The sequence below is a fragment of the Octopus sinensis genome, linkage group LG2 (genome assembly GCF_006345805.1).
Source record: "Octopus sinensis linkage group LG2, ASM634580v1, whole genome shotgun sequence".
Classification (NCBI taxonomy): Eukaryota; Metazoa; Mollusca; class Cephalopoda; order Octopoda; family Octopodidae; genus Octopus; species Octopus sinensis.
The window spans coordinates 60,400,639-60,426,140 of NC_042998.1; the positions used below are offsets into that span (position 1 = coordinate 60,400,639).

General features: G+C 38.7%; 1 protein-coding gene across 1 annotated transcript in view; it reads left to right on the forward strand.

The window, feature by feature from the left end:
* The first annotated feature begins 3,547 nt into the window (after window positions 1-3,547).
* LOC115230775 (flavin-containing monooxygenase 5) overlaps window positions 3,548-25,502 on the forward strand; it is a 42,572-nt gene continuing 20,617 nt past the window's right edge. The window contains exon 1 of the mRNA XM_029800917.2: window positions 3,548-3,965. Within this exon, the coding sequence (XP_029656777.1) occupies window positions 3,633-3,965 (333 nt within the window). The 5' untranslated portion in view covers window positions 3,548-3,632. The remainder of the gene's footprint in view (window positions 3,966-25,502) is intronic.

The window sequence follows — 25,502 nt, forward strand, 5'->3', positions numbered from 1 at the left end:
CCCCGCGCGCTGACTTGAAGTAGACTTTGCTGTTGTTGAGTACTTCCAGATCAATCTTGGTCGAACTGCAGGAACTGTAACTGAAAGAACTGCAGTCGTGACAATACCGTCTTATTTTTAATCGGGAACTATTTTGTTCAATATAGTCGTTAGATAAGATTGTAGACTATGATTTATTTGTGTATTGATAGCTTCTAAGTAGGTTGAGCTGGTTATCGGACGAAAGTGTTTGCCAATGAGCTTCTCTCCCCACCTCTCTGTCCCTCCCCTCTCTCTCTCTCTCTCTCTCTCTCTCTCTCTCTCTCTCTCTCTCTCTCTGTTTATATATATATATATATATATATACACACACACACACAGAGCAATAAGAAAATGACAATTACATGTATATTGTTATAATTGTCGTTTTAGTAAATAAATAAATAGACATGATATACTGTCTAAAAGTTGATGAACCACCTATTGATCCCGTCCATTTTCTTATTGCTCTATAAATTAATGGGAAAATATCTCTTTACCCTCACCCATTTAGTACACTAGGTAATGTAATTGCAATGCAATAAAAAACACTTTTGTATTAATAATTGGGTATTCTACCAGCAGCATATTGGATAGATATTATCCCTATATATATATGTTGGGTCATCCCATAAATAATTTGGTTTTTTCAATTGCATCAACTTGCTGTAAAGCAGGTAGTAATTTTACCTTGTCTGTATTCTTAGAGCAAGTTTTGAAGAGTGCAGTTCCATTTTGATAGTATTTTTTTTTTCAAGCTATAATGGAAGTGACAAAGGCGCATATTCGGCATATTTTGCTTTATGAATTCAATAAAAACAACAACGCAACGGAAAATGCGAGGAATATTAATGCAGTATATGGGGATCGAACAATAGGCGTAAGCCAGTGTCAATGGTGGTTTCAGAAATTCCGAGCCGGAAACTACAGCCGAGAAGATGACTCTCGTCCTGGATGATCTGTAGAGCTCAACGAGGACGTACTACGAGCTCTGATGGAACAAAATCCCATTCGATGTTTAGAAGCTAGTTTTATAGACGCATCTTTTAAAATTCCTATTTTCTTTTTCACACATTAACTTGTGTAGGTTTGCAATAGCGCTCACTGAGAGAACATGTTTCAGAAACATGTTGATCTCATTCTCGCTCACAACATCATAAGCGGAAAGTGTAACCTCTCGAAAGAGCTGTTCTTCACTCCTGCTCCAGAGCGTCGGCTGCGGGGTCATTCCGAAAAGCTCTTCCTGCGATGATTTCATCTCAATCGAAGGAGAGGAGCTTTCTCCGTCCGGGTTGCGGATCCGTGGAACAAGCTGCCAGACGAGATGGTGAAGATGCCGACGACCGCTTTGTTCAAAGTCTCCCTTGACCTCAAGTGGCCTGAACTCTTTACATGAACACCACCCTGTACTTAACTCCATGTCCCCCTACATTTCCTTGCTATTTGCTTTTGAGCCAAAATTAACTAACTAACTAAGAAACATGTTAAACTATGTAAAACGTTTGAGAAAGAAACGTAGCTGTTTTTTTATGTGGGCAAAATTTTTCTCGTGAAAATACTGCTGTAAATCGCCAATTTACTAATTTTCTTGCACGGATTCTGCTTGAGAACCATTTGTCTACATGTTTAGGTGATGGTAGATGACGTAGGGCGGCGAGCTGGCAGAATCGTTAGCACGCCGGACGGAATGCTTAGCGGTATTTCGTCTGTCTTCACATTCTGAGTTCAAATTCCGCCGAGGTCGACTTTGCCTTTCATCCTTTCGGGGTCGATTAAATGAGTACCAGTTACGCACTGGGATCGATGTAATCGACTTAATACCTATGTCTGTCCTTGTTTGTTCCCTCTGTGTTTAGCCCCTTGTGGGTAATAAAGAAATAGAAATAGGTATTTCGTCTGTCTTCACATTCTGAGTTCAAATTCCGCCGAGGTCGAATTTGCCTTTCATCCTTTCTGGGTCGATTAAATAAGTACCAGTTATGCACTGGGGTCGATATAATCGACTTAATCCGTTTGTCTGTCCTTGTTTGTTCTCTCTGCGTTTAGCCCCTTGTGGGTAGTACAGAAATCGGTAGATGACGTAGTGGATTAAGAAGTTGCACTCATGATTCTAGGGACCGGGCGGTGCATTGTCTTCAGGAACAAAGCACCTCATTTCACGTCGCGCCAGTCCTTTGCGGTTGAAAATGATACCAATCCACCCTGCGATGGACTGGTATCCTGTTCAGAGGAAATGTCGTGACCTCGGTCACTTCTACACCGTAAAAAAACGAGTAGCCGGTCCCACGAGACCTAGAACTCGAAACTACTACGATTATGACTGACCTACTAACCTGGGACTAAACTGTAATCAGTTAGTAGCATTTATTCTGATCAAATTCCATTTGGAAATCAAAGTCCTCTTCTTTCCTCCTGTGTCTGCATAAGAACAAAGAAGAGTCGTGAATACCGCTCTGTTTTTTGGGGGGTTTTTATTCGTTTCTTATGTTTGTTTCTTTTCCCCTAATGGTTAGACAATAGAAAGTGGAGGCACATGGCTTAGTGGTTTGGACTCATAATCGTAAGATTGTGGTTTCGATTCCTGGACCGAGAGACGCGCTGTGTTCTTGAGTGAAACATTTCACTTGACGTCGCTCCACTCAGCTGGCAAGAATGAGTAATCCTGCGACGGACCGACGTTCCATCGAGATGGACGCCACGGAAACCGGTAAACCGGCCCTATGAGTCGGTATGACTCGGAAAGGAACTTCACTTTCTACTCAGACAAATGGAAAAATGGACAGAAAATGGATCACCACCACCGCCCACGCCATTCACCTATACTAGCTTAACACACCCAAAAGTACCACACTCAAGTGTTGCCTACAATGGACAGTCCCCACTCCTTCGACACCCCCACCCCCTCACCTCTCTTCCTTAGCTACGCTACTTGATGTTCAAGTGGAACATCTGTAATTCGACGTCTTCGGGGAACTAACTAGGAGTAGAGAGGAGGGTTTTTTTGGATAAATGTAAAATGTTAAATTCATGATCTGAATCGGGCGATATAGTAGTAGTAGTAGTAGTAGTAGTAGCAGCAGCAGCAGCGGCGGCGGTGGTGGTGGTGGTGGTAGTAGTAGTAGTTGTGGTGGTGTTGGTGGTAGTTGTTGTTGTCGCAGCGGTGATAATGATGATAATGTCAACGTTGTTTAAGCTTTTGTCAGCTTTGATTGAAGAAAGTCATGATTCAAAAGCATCCTAACCGTGATTAACTCGCCTTTTATTTTATCTCTTTTATTTAACGTTTATAATACTCTATTCGCTCGTGCATAAAAGTTACTGTTGTCTAATTATATAATACATAAAAAGAAAAACAGAATGAGAGTAAAAAATTATCTCTATTCACTGGATGGCTTTCTCTCTGTCTCTCCCTCTGTTTCTCCCCCTCTATCTTATCTCTCTCTCTCTCTCTCTCTCTTCCACTTCTCACTCTGTCACTCTCGCACCTCTCTCTCCATTGTAAATGTCATTTTATGTGTCACAACTGGAGGTGGAGATGCGAGTTACTTCCCTTTATTTGTTATTTTCCTTTCGTTTCATTCATTATTTAACTTTTCTGTCATCAGACCAACACGATGCAAGGGGGGAAATGTATTGCAATAATTGGTGCTGGTGCAAGCGGGCTAACAGCTATTAAAAGCTGCCTGGATGAAGGTCTTGAACCTGTCTGCTTTGAAAAGTACGATGTTACTGGAGGATTGTGGTGTTATAAAGAAGAAAGTGAACTCGGTCGCTCGACTGTTATGAAATCGACTGTGATAAACACTAGCAAAGAGACGATGGCGTACAGTGACTTTCCTCCTCCAATACACTTCCCTGTTTATATGCACAATTCGTATGTTTTAAAATATCTGCATATGTATTCCGAAAAATTTAACTTGGACAAATATATCCAGTTTTTCATTGAGGTAATATCGTTTCAAACAGTAATAATTCTTTATTTATTTACAATTAATTATGATTTCTAACTAACTCAAGGCTACTAATTTCTGTGAGTGCTCAGTACGTTTTCTTTGGTTTTCTATTCTTTTTTGACTATCCACAAGGGATACGACGATGGGGGAGCGAATAAAGAGGAATACAAAAGCAATTTCATAGTTTTAAAAATGAAATGATCATCAAAAGAGTTAGAAACGAATGAGATGTCAATTAAAAAGAAAAGAGCCCTAATAGTGGTGAGGAAAACCACCCTCCAGTAAAGCGAAAGATTACTCTGACAATCACAGCCTAAACTGTATCCTGGCAATTTACCGCCAGCTCGTTGTCACGTAATCCGCGTAACCCGTTTAGCTTCATCGCCCACTCCGATCACAGCGACGTTTCCGCCATATACAGAATTTCTGTTTACACTCTTGCTATTTCATTTTCATGTTGAGTTATAAAAAAAAAAAAGCATGCATGAGAAGGAAGAATAAATCAATACTGGTACATATTTTATAGCTACTGGGAGGATGTTATAAAGTTGGCCTCAGTGAGGCCTTATATATTAGAAATTATATATATGTGTGTGTCTGTGTATGTGTTCTTTTCTGTTGAAGAGCGTAGATGCGAAACGTTAAATACTTTTTCACTTCTCGAGCGTTAATCTAATACATCTGTTTGTTGTCTACACTACTTGTCTTCGTCCTTTGTTTTTTTGTGAATTCTCCCCCTATATGTATGTATATATATATATATATATAAGTTCAGCAAAAATTTAGATTCAAATGAATATGGTACTTAATTTAGATGCACCAGAATTTTGTATGGTGTTATCCATAAAAATCCGTGGGGTTTTTGCTTCTAACCTTACAGCAGTCAGAACAACCAGATCTTAGTCAGTCAGTGGACGGACTCTACTACCTCATATGTTCTTAATATTTAAATCCACATCTTTGTCTATATATCTACCTTCTCTATAATGTTGCCACTTGATTTGAAAATTTTTGTATTAATGGAAAACCTCTATAATTGGCTGATGAGTACTCAACATCTTAGATCTGTTGTAATACTTACAACATTTAATAAAATGATGTAGTACGAAACGATCGTACCAAATTACTGGAGTCATTCTTGTTGCTTATTTTGATTATATATATATATATATAAATAGGCTGTATCATGTGCGAGGACATGGAAATAATCGGACTGAATACCCGATCGCGCAGTTAAACCATTGGGAATGAATGACTCCTAGCCTTTGTTAGGGCATCCTTCTAGAAGGTAACTCAAGTAACTGGGATAACTGCGACATAAAACCTGCGGCTCAGTGGTTACTGATTATGTTGACTTGTTCTTCTTTTCGGATTATAGCTGCTGTTGCTTAGTGAGTGGGATTGACTCAGTGTACAGCCTTTCCTTACTTTAAAAAAAATCTTGCACAGGCATTGCACGATAACATTGATTAAGCTTTGTGCAATGGCCATACTCGATAACGAGGGGGCAGCCACCATATATACGACTCTTGCGTTCATTGTTCTAGAGAAGAGTTTGGCATTGGTGAGAATTTTCTCCAGTGACTTAGGCTGTTTGCTGCTTTTAATGATTTTATGCTTACGTAGAATCTCTTCTTTGTTTCTAGGGTTTATGTAGAGAAATAAGGTCGTGCTTTGAGGGCAGATGTGCTATTGTTGTGAAGCTGAACACATACAACATGCTCCTTTCAGTTTCTGTCTACCAAATCCACCCACAAGACTTTGATCAGCCCAAGTAGAAGATACTTGCCCAAGGTGCCATGTAGTGGGACTGAAGCCAGAACCCTGTTGCTAGGATGCAAGCTTCTTACCACACAGCTGCACACACATACACATATGTATTGTGTGTGTGTGTGTGTGTGTAATGTATGCTTATATATTTGCATGTGTGTCCCCCTCCTGTCTCAACATCAGATGATGGTTGTAATCAAACATTTCCAGTCTTCCTCAAAAAGCAGTTCTGGCCTTGGGAAGTTATTACATTACTTGGAAACAAGTGGGGTTTGGCTACAGGAATGGCATCCAGCCATAGAAAATCTGCTTCACTGAATTCCAGATGGGCCATGCAAGCATAAAAAAATGAACATTAGAGGGATCAAAATATACATATTGACTCACTGTCATAGGATCACAGTTTCGATTTCCAGATCGGGCATTATGAGTGTTTATTGAGCGAAAACACCTAAAGCTCCACGAGGCTCCAGCAGTAAAAATCACCCAATTTCAACTCGAAAAATTGATCCAACCAAGCTCTCAACTCTCAATTCTCTTGGATAACTGAGAAGTGGACGCAATGTTAATAACATTGGCAGTGTTGATGGTAACAACAATAACGGTATTATTGTCGGTGATATTGCTGGTTGTAGTACAATTAATAATACTAATAATAATAGAAATAGTGTAGTTGTTAGCGCTAGTAATAATAAAAGCAACAATCATAACAATAAAAACTTCGTCTCGATCTCGGAGGACAACCCTAACAGAATAAAATTTTTGTCTAGTAATTCCAAAATTAAGAATTCCATTTACCAGTGTAGAATTTCTTCTGGTACCGATGTTTTCTTCTATATTGGAGCGTCCACTTCTCAGTTATCCAAGAGAATTTCTAACCACTATTCGACATTCAGAGATAGGAAAAAACGACATAGTACAGGGCTAAGTAAATTAGTTTGGCGTCTTAAAGACAACAGTATAACTTTCAAGTTGGATTGGTTCATATTGTCTGTATCCTTTCCTTTTGATAAGGGCAGGCGATTTTGTAACATTTGTAACTCTGAGCTCTTCTATATTCTTTTCGCTAAGGTTCCCCTAGTAAACACACTCATAGAAAAATCGTACAAATGTAAACATTGGCAGAAACACACTTTCTACTCATATAAATGATAACGATAGTCACTGTGGTTTTAACAATTAGCTTCACGTCCACACCACTGCTATAGAGAAATTCTTTCCTAAGCCTCCGAACATTCTTTCAATCAACGTACACTTCCCCTTCCCTACCTATTACTCCTTTATATCTTCCCTTACTACTACCTATCTTTGACGTCTGTCTCTCTCTCACACACACAGACACAAATGCAGTTATATACACACACACACAAATACACGCACTCATTAACACAAGCACACACCCACACATTTCCATACATACAGCAAACATACTGTCCCCTACCTATTTTTACTTCCTCCTACTATCTATTTTTGACGTCAATGCTTATAACGGATTTTTTTAAAAAAACACTCATTATCGCTTTGGTTACCATGTAGGCAATCATCGAAATTTTTGTCTGTCTTGTTGTTGAGAGAGGCTCCTTTTCTTTCCTGATGAGAAGATTGCATAATGCACCCTTTATTCCTTCGGAATGAAAATATGCTGTCTTCGAAACATGTGTCGAGAGTAAAGGAATTTTGTTAACATCTTCGTTCGACTCCATTCTTTCATTTATTCATATACAACACACAAATTTCTACACATGAACCCGGAGTTTCTACCCTTGACAGGTCGCTTCAAGCGTGTTTTCTGACGTGAATTTGCTACCCAGGTTTCGGTTAAACGAATTTTCCATGCTGACAATAAACATAGGATAATTCATTCACCTACTTATATATATATATATATATGTATTAGGTTGTTTCACATTTTTCATTACTTGTTATTTCAGTCAATTAAAAACTCAATTATGTATAACTTGCATTTAATCGTGACTCCTTTTCTTTCCCAACAATACTGGTGTACAAAATTCTTACCCACAGACCTTATGGATATGATAACAACCAAACTATGTTGAGTGATTTTCTCATATGAGTACAAACTGGGTGACTCTGCTGCAGAAGCTCTATGCAATATGAAGCGGGCCTTTGGTAATGGTTTTGTTAACATCAGAACTGTTCAGAGATGGTTCCAAAGCTCTCGTTCAGATGATAGCCTTGAAAATAAACCAAGGAGTAGGCCAAAATCAGTTATTCAGCATGATGGATTAAATACTTTGGTTGAACAAAATCCGAGGACAAAGGTTTGGAAACTCTCATCAGAACTCCAAATATCTTGCACAACTGTTTTCAGACACCTGTAAAAAATTGGAAAAGTTAAGAAAACAGATAGGTATGTTCCACATCAACTGAATGAGTGTGCTCCTTATTGCTTTCTCTGTTGGAAAAAGACCATTTTTGCATCAAATCATTACTTGTGATGAGAAATGGACACTCTTTGACAACAGCAAGAGAACAGGACAGTGATTTAATGCTGGAGAGTCGCCTAAACACTACCCAAACCCACCATTGCACTCTAAAATGTTAGTGGTCACTGTATGGTGGTCTGCGAAAGGAGTTATTCATTATTGATTTTTGCAACAAGGAAAAACAGTAACAGCAATATCATATTGCCAGGAAATTGATTGTATGTATGAGAATTTGGAAAAGAAGCCCAACCCAGACTAGTGAATAGAGATGGTCCAATTTTGCTCCACAACAATGCACATCTTCACTCCTCAAACTACGGTCCAAAAGTTGCAAATCCTGAATTATGAGATTTTGCAACATCCTCTCTATTCCCCTGATATCTCTCCTACTGATCATCAATTATTTTAGCATTTTGAGCTTTTCATAAGCAATAAAGCATTCTTAAATAGAGAAGAGGTAATTGAAGCATTCAGACAGTTTATCGCAGCAAAAGAGGAATTTTTTGAAAGATGGAATATATGACATAGAGAAACGTTGGGTAAACATCATAAATGAGCATGGGTCGTACTTTGATTAAATAAATCACTTTTGAAGCATTTTATTATTACCTTTCAAATACAACATTTCATGTGAAACAACCTAATATATACTAATATTTATGTATATACACACATATGTATGGCTGTGTGGTAAGTAGCTTGTTTACCAACCACATGGTTCCGGGTTCAGTCCCACTGCGTGGCACCTTGGGTAAGTGTCTTCTACTATAGCCTCGGGCTGACCAAAGCCTTGTGAGTGGATTTGGTAGATGGAAACTGAAAGAAGCCCGTCGTATATATATATATATATATTATGCGTGCAGGAGTGGCTGTGTGGTAAGTAGCTTGTTTACCAACCACATGGTTCCGGGTTCAGTCCCACTGCGTGGCACCTTGGGCAAGTGTCTTCTACTATAGCCTCAGGCCGACCAAAGCCTTGTTAGTGGATTTGGTAGACGGAAACTGAAAGAAGCCCGTCGTATATATATATATATATATATATATGCATTTGTGTGTCTGTGTTTGTCCCCCTAGCATTGCTTGACAACCCTTGCTGGTGTGTTTATATCCCCGTTACTTAGCGGTTCGGCAAAAAGAGACCGATAGAATAAGTACTGGGCTTACAAAAGAATAAGTCCCGGGGTCGAGTTGCTCGATTAAAGGCGGTGCTCCAGCATGGCCGCAGTCAAATGACTGAAACAAGTAAAAGAGTAAAGAGAGTGTCTCTTACTATAACCCTGGGTCAACCACAGTTCTACGGTACACAGAAGCTGTGTGGAAGACTATTGTGTGTGTATGTTTGTGTTTGTCCTTATAGCCTAGAAGTTCAGCAAAAGGGACTAATAGATTAAGTGTCAAACTTTTAAAAATATATATATATATATATATATATATATACTAGGGTTGATTTGTTTGACTAAACCCTTCAAGATGATGCCCCAGCATAGCCACAATTCAGTGACTGAAAGAAATAAAAGCTAAAAGATGCATGTCTCCTTTGCCTATTGTTATGTGTATGCATCCCCCATTTGAGTCTATTATCTATTCTGTACCCTCACATCCTCCCACTATCTAGTCTCCAGACCATTGGGCTTATTCTGTACCCCATCATCTCTTCTACTCTTTATGTTTTACAACCCATAACTGACAAGAAAGTACTCGATTTGGACATCATTGTCATCATCATCATTTAACATCCGTTTTCCATGCTGGCATGGGTTGGACAGTTTGACAGGAGCTGGTCAGCTGAAGAGCTGCCCAGGCTCCATGTCTGTTTTGGCATGGTTTCTATGGCGAAATGCCCTTTGTCACACCAACCACTTTACAGAGTGTACTGGATGCTTTTACGCAGCACCAGCGTGGGTGCATTTACACAGCACTAGTACATGTGCTTTCTACATGGCACTAGTACTCACAAGCCCACAATATTAGGAATGCTTAGCTGGAGAGGGATGCAAGGGACAAGTAGATATGTCCATTCTCCATACTTCTATCAATTATATCCAGCTACCCGTCCTTTCTCCTCTTGAATAGATACTTGAGTGAAGTGGAATTGCACACAGAGCTACCTTTCCTCACCTTTCTTGATTCTCTTGGAACTACGCTCTCTTGGATGTGTTCCCTTGACAGTACACCTTGGCCCCTCATTTTTATCGTATCTCTCCTCTACATACCACTATAACCACATATATATAACATGTGGTGGCAGTGCACCTCCTCCTACTCAATTCTCACCACCACTTTTATCACTCTGATTCTCTCTCACTAGTCCCCTTTTTCCTCTCCCTCCTATGACCCGCTTCTATCATATTTTTCTTCGCATACCACCTAACACACCCATGTATAATGGCAAGGTAGCACTAGTTTTTATCCTATTTGACCCACTCAATTGTCCTATCACTCTCTAATTCTCTCCCACTAACTTTCTGATACTAGTTTTCACTTTCCCTCCTTTTTTCTCTTCTCTAACATTGTCTCTTCTCTCGTAATTATCATTATCCATTAACATACACGTTTGCTGCTGGCATGGACTGGATGGTTTGATAGGATCAGATAGGCCCAAGAACTGCATCATGTTCCATTGTCTGCTTTGGTATGGTTCCTACAACTCGATGCTCTTCCTGACACCAACCACTTTACAGTATGCGCTGTGTAGTTTCTTCATGCCACCATCTCTGGTGAGATTGTCAATGCAGCTTGTGTAACTACAAAACCTAAGGTCCTAAGCAAGAAAGGGCTCTAATGTTAGAAGATGAGGGGTTAAACCATGAGAGAAAGTGAGGAGGGGTTTACATGGCTTCTCACATTTAGAAAAGAGGATGAGAATAATGAGTTGGAGCTGCAAAGATATATACAGGTGAATAAGTATTCAGGTGACTCTTTAGGGTACGAGGGCGGAGGCACATAACTTAGTGGTTAGGTTGTTGGACTCATGATGGTAAGATTGTGGTTTCGATTCCTGGACTGGGAAATGCATTATGTTCTTGAACAAAACATTTCATTTCACATTGCTCCAGTCCACTCAGCTGGCAAAAATGAGTAATCCTGAGCTTTCAGACCAATTATATGTTTCAACTAGAAATATACAATTCAGCTATATAAAATATAACTGCTCAAATTCATTTTTTAGAATGTACATTTTTTCTCACTTATGGATAACTAACCAATATATATATATATATATATATATATATATATATGTATATATGTGTGTGTGTGTGACAGGTTGATTTATAAAATTTATTTTTCAAAAATAACTCTCAATTTGTCATCTTCTATTGAAAGAACTGAACAGCTGTATAGGTGTAAACAATTTTTTCTTCTATCATGACCTCCCCCCCCTTTAGAGTAGCCACCTGGTTTTGCTATTTTTAAAAGCCAAGAATCAACTCATCACTTTGTATTGAAAGAACTGAGCAGCTGTAAAGATGTAAACACATTTTTTCTTCTTTCTCTCTTCCTTCTTTCTTCCCTTCTCTTTTCCATTGACACTTCTTTCAGATACACAGGCACACACACATACACAAACACACACACACACACACACACACACAACACACACACACACACACAAACAAAAACACACACTCTCTCTCACTGGACAATAATGATGACCATGATAATAAATCCAGACAATTTTTTTGAAAAATAACTTTTATCAAGACACCCCTCAGAGTAGCCACCTGGTTTTACCATTTTTAAAGACCAAGAATCAATTCATCACTTTCTATTGAAAGAACTGACCAGCTGTAAAGATGTATACAAATGATTTCTTTCTTTCTTTCTTCCTTCTCAGATACACAGACGCCGACACACACTCATACACAAACACATACACACACACACACAATAAAACACACACACTTTCTCCCCATTCTTCACCTTCTTTTACTATCCTTTATCTCTCTCCACCCCTACACACTCAACAATACTATAAAAGAGAAGAATCATCTCAAACACATTCAAATCTGAAGAGTCTACTAGAGTAGATGCAAGCTCTATTATATGATTTATAAAAACATGATATATTAATAAAAATTTGTGAATATAAAACCATCCAGATTTCTGAGTACCTTATTTCTTCTAATATATAATACCAGTACATCACCTCCAAACCTTCTAATATGTATACATATACTTACATATATATATATATATATATATAAATAAATGAAAGAATGGAGTCGAACGACGATTTAACAAAATTCCTTTATTCTCGACATATGTTTCGAAGACTGCATATTCCTAATTCCGAAGGAATAAGGGGTGCATTATGCCGCCTTCTCATCAGGAAAGACAAGGAACTTATGTCAGCATCATGATGAACAAAAATTTTTAGATGACTGCCCACACGGAGTCCATAGTGATAATGAACTCCGTGTGGGCAGTCATCTAAAAAATTTTGTTCGTCATGATGCTGACATAAGTTCCTTGTCTTTCCTGATGAGAAGGCGGCATAATGCACCCCTTATTCCTTCGGAATTAGGAATATGCAGTCTTCGAAACATATGTCGAGAATAAAGGAATTTTGTTAAATTGTCGTTCATTTATTTATAGTAAAAAAACACATGAAAGCACATGATCTCTGCCCTTGGTATGTAGCTTCAACCGTGTTTTCTGACATGAATTTGCTACCCAGGTATCGGTTAACCGAATTATCCATACTAGGATAATTCATTCAACTACTTATATATATATATATATATACATATTAGCTTTAAACAACAAGGTTTTGTAATAATAGTTAATTACAAGTACTTTTATTAGTTCCTATTTAATAAAATTTAATGTTTCTATTAGTTACTGGTAATCTAATATTATAGCTTGTAGTGGTGATATATTAATGAGTATGTAGTGTTTTATTATTAACTTTTGACTCATAATTAATAATTAATTTTCACTCATAATTAATATATTATTAGTTAAATTAATTTCAATCATGTTTGTTTTATTTTGGAGAGAATTATATAAGGCCTTAACTTTTATTATAGTAGTACCTATGGAAGACTGGTGGGATTATTATTTGTATGAACTTAAAGATTGGTCACAATCTCTCTCTCTCTCTCTCTCTCCCTCTCCCTCCCTCTCTTTACACCATCGCTAGAAGGGGACTTAACTCATGTTTTAATGGCGTCACTACGGTGGATTTCTCCACCATGAAAATTGAAGTTATGGCTCAAAATTATTTACCGCTATTCGCGGGTGCCTCAGGGGAAAATAATTTGACGAAAATACAGCTAGGGTCGTGACGAATATTCTCTTAAATTTGAGCGACATGCGTGCTAATTTGTGGATGTGCATAAACTACAATCATGTACACACACACACACACACATCCTGCCTTATCATCATCATCATCATCGTCGTTTAACGTCCGTTCTCCATGCTAGCATGGGTTGGACGGTTCGACCGGGGTTCTGGGAAGCCAGAAGGCTGCACCAGGCTCCAGTCTAATTTGGCAATGTTTCTACAGCTGGATGCCCTTCCTAACGCCAACCACTCCGTGAGTGTAGTGGGTGCTTTTTACGTGCCACCTGCACAGGTGCCAGGCGGGGCTGGCAACGGCCACGGTCAGATTGGTGTATTTTATGTGCCACCGGCACGGAAGCCAGTCGAGGCGGTGCTGCATCGGCCACGAGTCGGATAGTGCTTTTTACGTACCACCAGACCAGGGATCCTGGCTGGTTCAATTCGATTTCGATTTCGCTTGCCCCAACATGTCTTCACAAGCAAAGGGGGTTGGCAAGGGTGCCTGTCGTACGGTCGCATTGGAGTATTTTACGTGCCACAGCCACGAGTCGGATAGTGCTTTTTACGTACCACCAGACCAGGGATCCTGGCTGGTTCAATTCGATTTCGATTTCGCTTGCCCCAACATGTCTTCACAAGCAAAGGGGGTTGGCATGGGTGCCTGTCGTACGGTCGCATTGGAGTATTTTACGTGCCACGGCCCCGAGTCGGATAGTGCTTTTTACGTACCACCAGGCCAGGGATCCTGGCTGGTTCAATTCGGTTTCGATTTCGCTTGCCCCAACATGTCTTCGCAAGCATGGGGGGTTGGGATGGGTGTCTGTCGTCGGATGAGGTTCTATATCGACTTCGCTTGCCTCAACCGGTCTTTGTGTCCAAGGGAGGAAAGGCATTCATAAGTGGGCTGGGCTCACTTGTCCTGCCTGGTCTTCTCACGTACAGAATATTTCCAAAGGTCTCGGTCTCTGGTCATTTCCTCAGTGAGGCCTAAAGTTCGAAGGTCGTGCTTCACCACTTCGTCCCAGGTTTTCCTGGGTCTACCTCTTCCACGGGTTCCCTCAACTGCTAGGGATTGGCACTTTCACACACCTATCTTCATCCATTCTCGCCACATGACCATACCAGCGCAATCGTCTCTCTTGCACACCACAACTGATGCTTCTTAGGTACAACATTTCTCTCAAGGTGCTAACGCTCTGTCGAGTATGTACACTGACATTACACATCCATCGGAGCATACTGGCTTCATTCCTCACGAGCTTACGCATGTCCTCAGCAGTCACAGCCCATGTTTCGCTGCCATGTAGCATGGCTGTTCGTACACACGCATCATACAGTCTGCCTTTTACTCTGAGCGAGAGGCCTTTAGTCACCAGCAGAGGTAAGAGCTCCCTAAACTTTGCCCAGGCTATTCTTATTCTAGCAGTTACACTTTCAGCGCACCCCCCCCACTACTGACTTGGTCACCTAGATAACGGAAGCTATCAACTACTTCTAGTTTTTCCCCTGGAAAGTGACGGAAGTTGTTTTCTGCAGATTTTCGGAGGTTAATGCTCCCGAGCATCTGCCACATACAAAAACTATCTTCCCAGTTAGCCTACCTTTGACATTGCTGCACCTCTTATGTGTCCATAGCTTACACTGGGTACATCTTATAGAGTTTCTACCTACACCTTTTCTACAGATCGAGCAGGGCCATCTTCCTGAAGATATTTGTGGATTGTCTACCTTCTACTTATTAGTACTTTGGTTTTAGCTAGGTTGACTCTAAGGCCCCTTGATTCTAAACCCTCCTTCCACACCTGGAACTTCTCCTCCAGTTCTGATAGTGACTCAGCAATAAGAGCAAGGTCGTCAGCGTAGAGGAGCTCCCAGGGACAGCCTGTCTTGAATTCCTCCGTAATTGCCTGGTAGTTGCTGGGATAATAGGAGGGGGCTGAGTACTGAACCCTGGTGGACCCCAACCTCTACTTTGAATTCTTCTGTGTACATGTTGCCAACCCTAACCTTACTTACGGCATCTCTGTACATGGCTTGCACAGTCCTCACCAGCCATTCATCTATTCCTAGTTTCCTCATTGACCACCAGATAGGGATCGGGGACCCTATCAAAAGCTTTCTCCATGTCAACGAAAGCCAGGTACAGGGGCTTATCTTTGGCTAGGTATTTCTCCTGCAGCTGCCTTACCAGGAATATAGCATCAGTGGTACTTTTTCCTGGCACGAACCCAAACTGCATCTCATCTAAACTAACTCTCTCTCTGATTAGTTGGGCTATGACCCTCTCCGTAACCTTCATTACTTGATCCAACAGCTTGATACCTCTGTAATTTTTGTATCTAGGGCATCACCTTTACCTTTGTAGCAGTTGACTAGTATGCTGCTGCACCAGTCATTGGGTATGACTCCTTCGTGTATCACCTGGTTGACTATACGGTGACTAGGTTATAGCCGACACTGCCAGATATTTTGAGCATCTCTGCAGTAATTCCTGATGGGCCTGGGGCTTTCCCTGTCTTCATGCTTCTAATTGCCTTAGCTACCACGGAACTATCAACTCGATAGCTGGTCCCTCTGTAGGGTCAACATTCGGCAGACTCTCTTTATCCATTCATTTTCCTCATTCAGTAACCTTTCATAGTGGCGTCTCCAAGCTTCTCTCTTTGCATCCTCATTTAGCGCAAGTGAACCATCCTCCATGCGAACACATTTCTCTCCTACCACATCACGATTCTCTCTCACACACTGTCTTGCAACACGAAATACCTCAAGTCTTTCATCCTCACGGCGCAGGACATTGGCAAATTTTCTCTTATCTGCTCCCCTCTGGCTAGATAGACCTGTCTCCTAGCTTCCCTTCTGGCAGTCTGATACCCTTCCCTGCTACCACCGTTCTTCCAGGCCTTCCAAGCCTGTTTCTTTTGTCTAATAGCCCTGTCAACAATATATGTATATATAAATACAGATGCAATGTATATTGGTTTGCATGTTTGTTTGTTGTAGTTTTATTAAAATTAGTGTTTAATTCTGCCTATAAATTAATTGATTGAATGAATGTGGTTATTAAGCTTTCACTTTTATATTATACTACAGAAGATCATAAGGATTATAATGCTTGTATGACTTAGGGGATTGGTCACTGTTTGGTTATGTATTTAGATGTTGGTTGTAATTTACTTATTGAATTTATTTACTGAAAGTTGTGGTTTCTTTGGTTTGTTTGTTCCCAAACAACACTTATTCTAGTGCTGTTGACACCACTGGATTGAATAGTACTGCTCAGGTGTCGAAACCATAATGCTATCTGTGGGGCAGCTGATGATTGAGGTATGTTGGATTGTTGGTATGCCTGTGGAATAGTATTATAACATATCCTTTTTTGTGTAGATATATATGGTGTCATACAGTGGGACTGAACCCAGAACCATGTGGTTGGTAAGCAAGCTTCTCACCACACAGCCATGCCTGTGCCTATATATATATATTTTCACACATGTGTGTATATATATATCTATATATGTATATTTATCTATACATATATATATATATGTGTGTTGGCATTAGGAAGGGCATCCAGCTGTAGAAACTCTGCCAGATCAAGATTGGAGCCTGGTGCAGCCATCTGGTTCACCAGTCCTCAGTCAAATCATCCAACCCCTGGTAGCATGGAAAGCAGACGTTAAACGATGATGATGATGATGATGATGATAATGATGATGTATATATATATATATTATGTATGTGTGTGTGTGTATATATATATATGTGGGGGGGGGGTATGTATGTGTCTATATATGTCTGTGTGTGTGTGTGTGTGTATATATATATATTATATATATATATATATATTTGTGTGGTTTTACTTATACATTTTTGTAGTAGCCATAGCATGGCCATAGCTCTTGAGCTGAAACTAGAAAATGATGAACATGTGTGTAAACACATACACACACACACACATAAATATCATCAGCAGTAGTAGTGTCATTATTTTACAGTTATATTTCCATACTGGCATGGCATGTGTTGGTCATGTTTCCTGGGACATTGTTTTATCATCAGCTCTTTAATAACTTCTTAGAAGATGCAGACACATTTTACTTATTCTCAAACCTGGGACACACACAGTACTCGCACGCACACACACTCCGTAAATGTGTGAGTTATCAGAGTTCATCACAGATTCTTCAGTGCTTTCTTTCTTAATCTTTTGCACCAAATTTACTTTGATACATTAAAGTTATCTTCCCATGAATAAACATTGGTTCATTAGACTCTACAGTAGATAGAGCCTCAGCTGGTAAATTATTCATCTGAAAAATAAAAAGACAAACACTATTTGTTTTAAATGAACTTAGTTTTATAGAAACCTGTTGGAAAATTGATCTTCCATCTTCACGAAAAAAAATGAAACAAGCAAACTGCTTTTATGTTAATAAGAAAAAAAATGAAAAATCTAAAATCCATGAACAGTTGTGATGACTTGTATTGGCAAAGTTAGTTATTAGACTTCCGTAAAATAAATTGCATTTCGCTGTTGCAAGATGTGAGTTCTGACTTAATGAACAAAGCCCTGCTCTGAAATAGAAACATGTGCAAAAGTTGTTACTGTGTAAGGCTAATATAATTCTAATCATTGCCAGTATTATATTGAGAAGAACTGATAGAGCGATGGGTGAAATAGATTGTATATTTAATTACATTCCTTTATATTGTGAGATCAGTTTCTTCTGAGGTCAACATTGCCTTTCACCGTTCTAAGGAGTCTTTAACATCAGTACCATCCAAATATTGGTGTCAGCCAACTGGATAGTCTTTCGAAACTTGTGGCCCTCGTCATCATCATTGTTTAATATCTGCCTTCCATGCTGGCATGGGTTGGAGATTTTGACAGGAGCCTGCATCACACTTGTGTGTCAGTTTTGGCAGGGTTTTTACAGCTGGATGCCCTTCCAAATACCAACCCCTTTACTGGTTGACTGATACCAGTGTAATAAACTAGCATTATACTGTTGTTGTTGTATGGTCATGGTGATTCTGCTGCTGTTGTTGTTCATGTTAAACAGTAGATCTATACTCAAAGATGTTCCAGGAATATCCATCCTGTCTTCTTGTATCTCAGGTATATCAGGGGTTACCTAGTTTGTCTTATGTTGCTTTTCCTATTTTTTAAAACATAAGTTGTGATTGGAATGAGATTTGGCTGCTATTTCTATCAGGGTAGGCAAACATGAAGAGGATTCTTTGTTGGCTCAGAATGTTAAACTGTGTTTGAAGGCAATGGATTGGCAGAATTTGTAGAGCACCAGATAAAAAGCCTTCTAGTATTAAGCTATGTCTGTTCGCATTCTCTGTTCAAATTCCACCATGATTAAGTATATCTTTCAATTTTTGAAAGTTGAAAAAATAAGTTACCAGGTGTGACTGTGTGGTGAGAAGCTTGCACTGAAGCTGTCAAGACGTGCTTTTGAAGCTCCGCTGTAAGATAAGACACTTGTTATTTGGGTCCAGTGGGGGTCTGTTGTTTGTACAAGCAAGAAGTCCTCACTGGATTCTAAACCCTAGTCTGCCTGCAGTGGAGTGAATATTTTTTCTCACTTAATTGTGAGAATTTTTGTTTGGGGGCATATCCTGCTTCCAAGTTAGTGGTTCATGTTAAGTGGATATTTTTTCTCACTTAATTGTGAGAATTGTTGCTTGGAGGCATATCGTGCCTCCTAATAATTTCTCCATATTTTGTGAATTTTAAAAATAATCATGAGAATTGCTGTTTTGGGGGAGTGTCTTTGCCTCCAAAGTTTGAACGACTTGTATACCAGTTTTTGTGGAAGTTGTTTTCTAGTTGTGGCATTCCGGGTTCAATCTTGACCTAGTGGCTGGAAGATTTTTTTGCTGCTTTTCTGAACTATTGACTTTCTTTCTTCTAAACTTTTTTTTACTTTCTTTTTTCGTGAATTGTTTTCCTTTTCTCCTTTCCATTTTATTGTGACTTACTTTCTTTTTCTTCTCTCTTTTTAAGTTTTATTTTGAACTATTTTCGAACTGTTAAAAAAAACCCATGGCAATAAATGAAAAGACAATGTTTTGGAGTGGGAAATTATACCACCCAAACCGTGGTTAAAAGACCGTGAAGAGAGGACAGTGATGTTGAGGACTTACTCCAAGTCACTCGACACCATCGCCCTATTTGAAAAGACTGTAATTGAAAAAGAGTTGGCAGAGTATTTGTCAACTATTAAATTTATTTCCAAGGAAGTCAAATACGCAATGGTGTGGTTGCTATTTGACACCCATTAAGAGGCTGGCAAATGTATGTGTATGTATAAATATATGACCCGGCAAGCCAAATGAGACCATAACCTGTGGCCTATGCCAGGAGTGTAACTAGCCCGCTTATGCGTACCTTTTCCTTCTTTGGTCACTAAACTCTGCTTGCGGAGACCTGTGCTGGTGGCATGTGTAAAAAGATTCAAGTGAGGTCATTGCCAGTACCGCCTGACTGGCCCCCATGCCGGTGGCACGTAAAAAGCACCCACTACACTCTCAGAGTGGTTGGCTTTAGGAAGGGCATCCAGCTGTAGAAACTCTGCCAAATCAAGATTGGAGACTGGTGCAGCCATCTGGTTCGCCAGCCCTCAGTCAAAATCATCCAACCCATGCTAGCATGGAAAGCGGATGTTAAACGATGATGATGATGATATATATATATATATATATATGTTTGTATATATATGTGTATATATATGTGTATATATATGTATGTATATATATATATATGTATATACATATATATATATGTATGTACATATATATATATATGTATGTACATATATATATGTACATATATATATGCATATATATATATATGTATATATATATATATGCATATATATATATGCATGTATATATATATGCGTGTATATATATATGCGTATATATATATATGCATATATACATACATGTATGTATATATATGTATATATATATATATATGCGTATATATTTATACATGTATGTATATATATGTATATATACATGTATGTATATATATGTATATATATATATATGCGTATATATATATATGTATATATATATATATGCGTATATATATATATATGTATATATATATATATGCGTATATATATATATATATATATATATATATATGCATATATATATTTTGCTCCATCTATACCGGATGTCGCTTCTCCCACCACCATTATAGGTGTCTACTGTTCGAACCCCCCTCTTCAATACGCTATTTCACCATGCATTACCCCTCTCTCGATATCCTACGTTCTACTTGCCTAGAACCTGTCATCATTTCTCTGAACCACCCCTCCCCACTGGTGCTCCCCTATATTTCTGCACCCCAAAAAAAGCACCATCCGAACGTGGCCGATGCTAGACCCCTCTGGCACCTGTGCAGGTGGCACGTAAAAAACACCCACTACACTCGCGGAGTGGTTGGCGTTAGGAAGGGCATCCAGCTGTAGAAACACTGCCAGACTAGACTGGAGCCTGGGGCAGTCCCGAGCTCCCCAGACCCCGGTCGAAACCGTCCAACCCGTGCTAGCGCGGAAAACGGACGTTAAACGATGATGATGATGATGATGATATATATATATATGTGTGTGTGTGTATATATATATATATGTGTGTATATATATATCTATATATATGTATATGTATATATATGTATGTATATATATGTATATATATATATGTATGTATATATATATGTATGTATATATATATATATATGTACATATGTATATATATGTATATATATGTGTATATATATATGTATATATATATATATATATATATGTATCGTATGTATATCTCTTATTATAAAAGGCAGATTTTATCTGCCTCCCTTTGTAATTTATAGAAATCTACAATATAGGATTTCTTCAATTACGATTTACCTAGCATTTTTAAGAGTAGAATGCATCGGGTCATGCCAGGTCCAGTTTTTAAAATTTCAACCCCAATTAAGCAAAATTTAGAGAAAACTCACATTCTGGTGTATATGTCAAATGTTTTTCTTAATGTGGGATACACCACACGCAAACGCCCACACACACAAAGGGAGCGACTGTTTCACTGACGCTATCACCCTTCTCCTCCTTTGTCTTTGCAAGTTTGCAGCTATTAAAGTGAAAACAGTGAATCCGACAGCGATTAAGAAAATGAATTGGTACTGAATGGAGTGAAAATTTAAAAACTGTTTCTTTCGGTGATTTTTCTGAAGAAACTGCACCAAGCCACAGACTTTCCCAGAAGAGTATAAAGCCTTAAACTATTTCTTTTTACTTTTTCGAATGAGCCTATTTGAAATCATTACACTAAACGTAAACAAAGCGAAAGAAAGGATAGTTTGTTATTTCCCACAACCTTAAATTAAATTAAGGCCTATTTTGCCATAAATATTATTATGGATATCAGAAAGTTACCCAGAATAACAAATTCTATCGTAAAATTTTGTTGTATACCCAATTGAATATTAGCTAATAACCCATTTTCTATAGCAATGTTTGAACAAAATTTTAATAATTTTATATATTGTTGAATTTACCTGTATCTACCTGCAATTAGAGTCACTTTGTGACAAAAATTATAGTGTAGAATTGGTTGAGAATATTTCATTAAATTATCTTCCAAAAATCAGATTAATATATTGATAAATAAAAAAGTTATAGTTGTTTAATGAAACCATACTAAATTTATGATTACGTTAGAAATTAATTGAAACACATAAGGGGTGTAATTTGGTCAGAAATATAGTAACGAAAGGGTTAAGAAAAACCAAAAAATATTTTATTCTTTATAAATGTTGTATTCAAAATAACATTTTCTTTTAAGAATGTGTATATAACAAAGTATGTGTATATAACTACATGACTTATATCTTTATATATAAGAGTGAAGTTGTGTGTCTGTCTCCTACGATTTAGATTCGTAACGACTCCCACATTTTGCGGTGCAGTGTAACCAAAACCGGGTATCTTATAGTCGTGATTCATATTGAGCCCTTCTGGGTATTAGCGCGCGTCTACGATGAGTCTACGATTTAAAAAAATTTACCATCATATTTTTCCATTTTAATGCATTTTTTTTGCTATTATGTAAGGGAAGTAACTCTCTAAAAATATCTACGATGTGTCAACGATTTAAAAAGAAATTTACCTTAATTTTTTTTCCATTTTTAATGCATTTTTTTCCTATTTTTTGGCTATAACTCTCTAAAAATGCTTATATAGTTATTTCCCTTACAAACCCGAGCAACGCCGGGCGATACTGCTAGTGTATATATATATGTATATGTATGTATATATATGTATATATATCTATGTATATATATGTATATATATGTATATATATGTATATATATATATATATATGTATATATCTATGTATATATATGTATATATATATATATGTATGTATATATGTATATATATGTATGTAATTATGTTTATATATGTATTTATATATATATACATATATGTATATATACAAATGTATATATATATATATGTATGTATATATGTGTGTATATATATATGTGTATATGTATATGTATATGTGTATATATATATATATATATATACATATATGTATGTGTATATATATATATATGCATATATGTATGTATCATCATCATCATCGTTTAGCGTCCGTTTTCCATGCTAGCATGGGTTGGACGGTTCTACTGGGGTCTGTGAAGCCAGAAGGCTTCATCAGGCCCAGTCAAATCTGGCAGTGTTTCTACGGCTGGATGCCCTTCCTAACGCCAACCACTCCATGAGTGTAGTGGGTGCTTTTTACGTGCCACCCGCACTGGTGCCAGACAGAGCTGGCAAACGGCCACGAACGGATGGTGCTTTTTATGTGCCACCGGCACGAGGGCCAGGCGAGGCTGGCAACGGACACGAAACGGGGCGGTGCTGGCAACGGTCGCGAAACGGAAAGTTCTCTTACATGCCACCGGCACTGGTAACACATCTGCAATTTCCATTGATCGATTTCCATTGATCGATTTCGATTCTGATCGTCACTTGCCTCAACGGGTCTTCACAAGCAGAGTTTTGACATGCCACCGGCACTGGTAGCACATCCGCAATTTCCATTGATCGATTTCGATTCTGATCCTCACTTGCCTCATCATGTCTTCACAAGTAGAGTTTTGTGTCCCAAGAAGGGAAGGTATGCATACGTAGGCTGGCTCCATCCCATGTAGAAGGCCACGGGTTATGGACTCACTTGTCCTGCCGGGTCTTCTCGCGCACAGCACACTTCCAGAGGTCTCGGTCTCTAGTCATTTCCTCAGTGAGACCTAAAGTTCGAAGGTCGTGCTTCACCACCTCGTCCCAGGTTTTCCTGGGTCTGCCTCTTCCACAGGTTCCCTCAACCGCTAGGGTGTGGCACTTTTTCACACAACTATCTTCATCCATTCTCGCCACATGACCATACCAGCGCAAACGTCTCTCTTGCACACCACAACTGATGCTTCTTAGGTCCAGCTTTTCTCTCAAGGTACTTACACTCTGCCGAGTGTGAGTACCGGCATTACACATCCATCAGAGCATACTGGCTTCATTTCTAGCGAGCTTACGCATATCCTCAGCAGTCACGGCCCATGTTTCACTGCCATGTAGCATGGCTGTTCGTACACACGCATCATACAGTCTGCCTTTCACTCTGTGCGAGAGGCCTTTTGTCACCAGCAGAGGTAAGAGCTCTCTGAACTTTGCCCAAGCTATTCTTACTCTAGCAGTTACACTTTCAGCACACCCGCCCCCGCTGCTGACTTGGTCACCTAGGTAACGGAAACTATCAACTATTTCTAGTTTTTCTCCCTGGAAAGTGACGGAAGTTGGTCTCAGAGCATTTTCAGTGTTTATTGTTCCTGAGCATCTGCCACATACAAAAACCATCTTCCTAGTTAGCCTTCCTTTGACATTGCTGCACCTCTTATGTGTCCATAGCTTACACTTGGTGCATCTTATAGAGTTTCTACCTACACCTTTTCTACAGATGTATATATATATGTATACACATATGTATGTAAGTGTATATATATACATGTATATATTAGGTCGTCATGTATGAAATTTGTAGTAAGGTATATGGTAAACTTTACAGCTGCTCATTTTGCGGCATTATTATACTTTGACAATATTTATTTTTTATTAGAAACCTGACACATCTATTTCATTTTGCGCTTTGTCAAGTATTTATAAATTGTTTTTTGCTATTTTTGTTTAGAGATAGTTAAGTTGGAAATTCATACAGTTTTGAAATACATTTTCTTTCTTGGAAATACAACATCACTGACAGCTCAGAGTATTAATGGAGTATTTCATTCTAATGTTATTACACAGCAGACAGTATCAAATTGGTTTGCAAAATTTTAATTCTAGTAACTTTGACCTCACCAATGAGCAGTGCGGTCGGCCAGAAACAAAGGTGGATAATGATGAACTGGAAGCCACTGTCGAGTCTGATCCATCTCAAAGTGCCCGTGAATTATCGTTGTTGTTTGGTGTTAGCAAGCAAACAATATTGACTCACCTAGTTCAAATCAGTAAAGTAAAAAAGTTGGCTAAGTGGGTTTCACATGAACTCAATGAAAATCAGAAACAGCGATGTTTGGAAGCCTGCATTATGCTACATTCTCATCACAAAAATAAAATCATTATATATATATATGTAAGACTACTTCCTAAATTCAATAAGTCCATGCAGACCTTTCAAGGGTCAAAGAAATTTCTGTGTGTGAATTTGTTTTGAGTGAGTATATTGTTGCACAGTGCTGAATCCAATTTTCAGTGCAATCAGCTGTAAAACCAGTGGCAACAAGAGGTTGAGATGACCAGAAGCCAACTGCACTTCAAGTGTTTTTCAGACAAGTTTACCTGCTCCTAGAAAGAAGTTCTAATGAGAATTAGGGAGCCTTCACTTCCAGTCATTCACATGCTAATTAATCCATAGCTGGGACACAAACAGGTGCTATTAC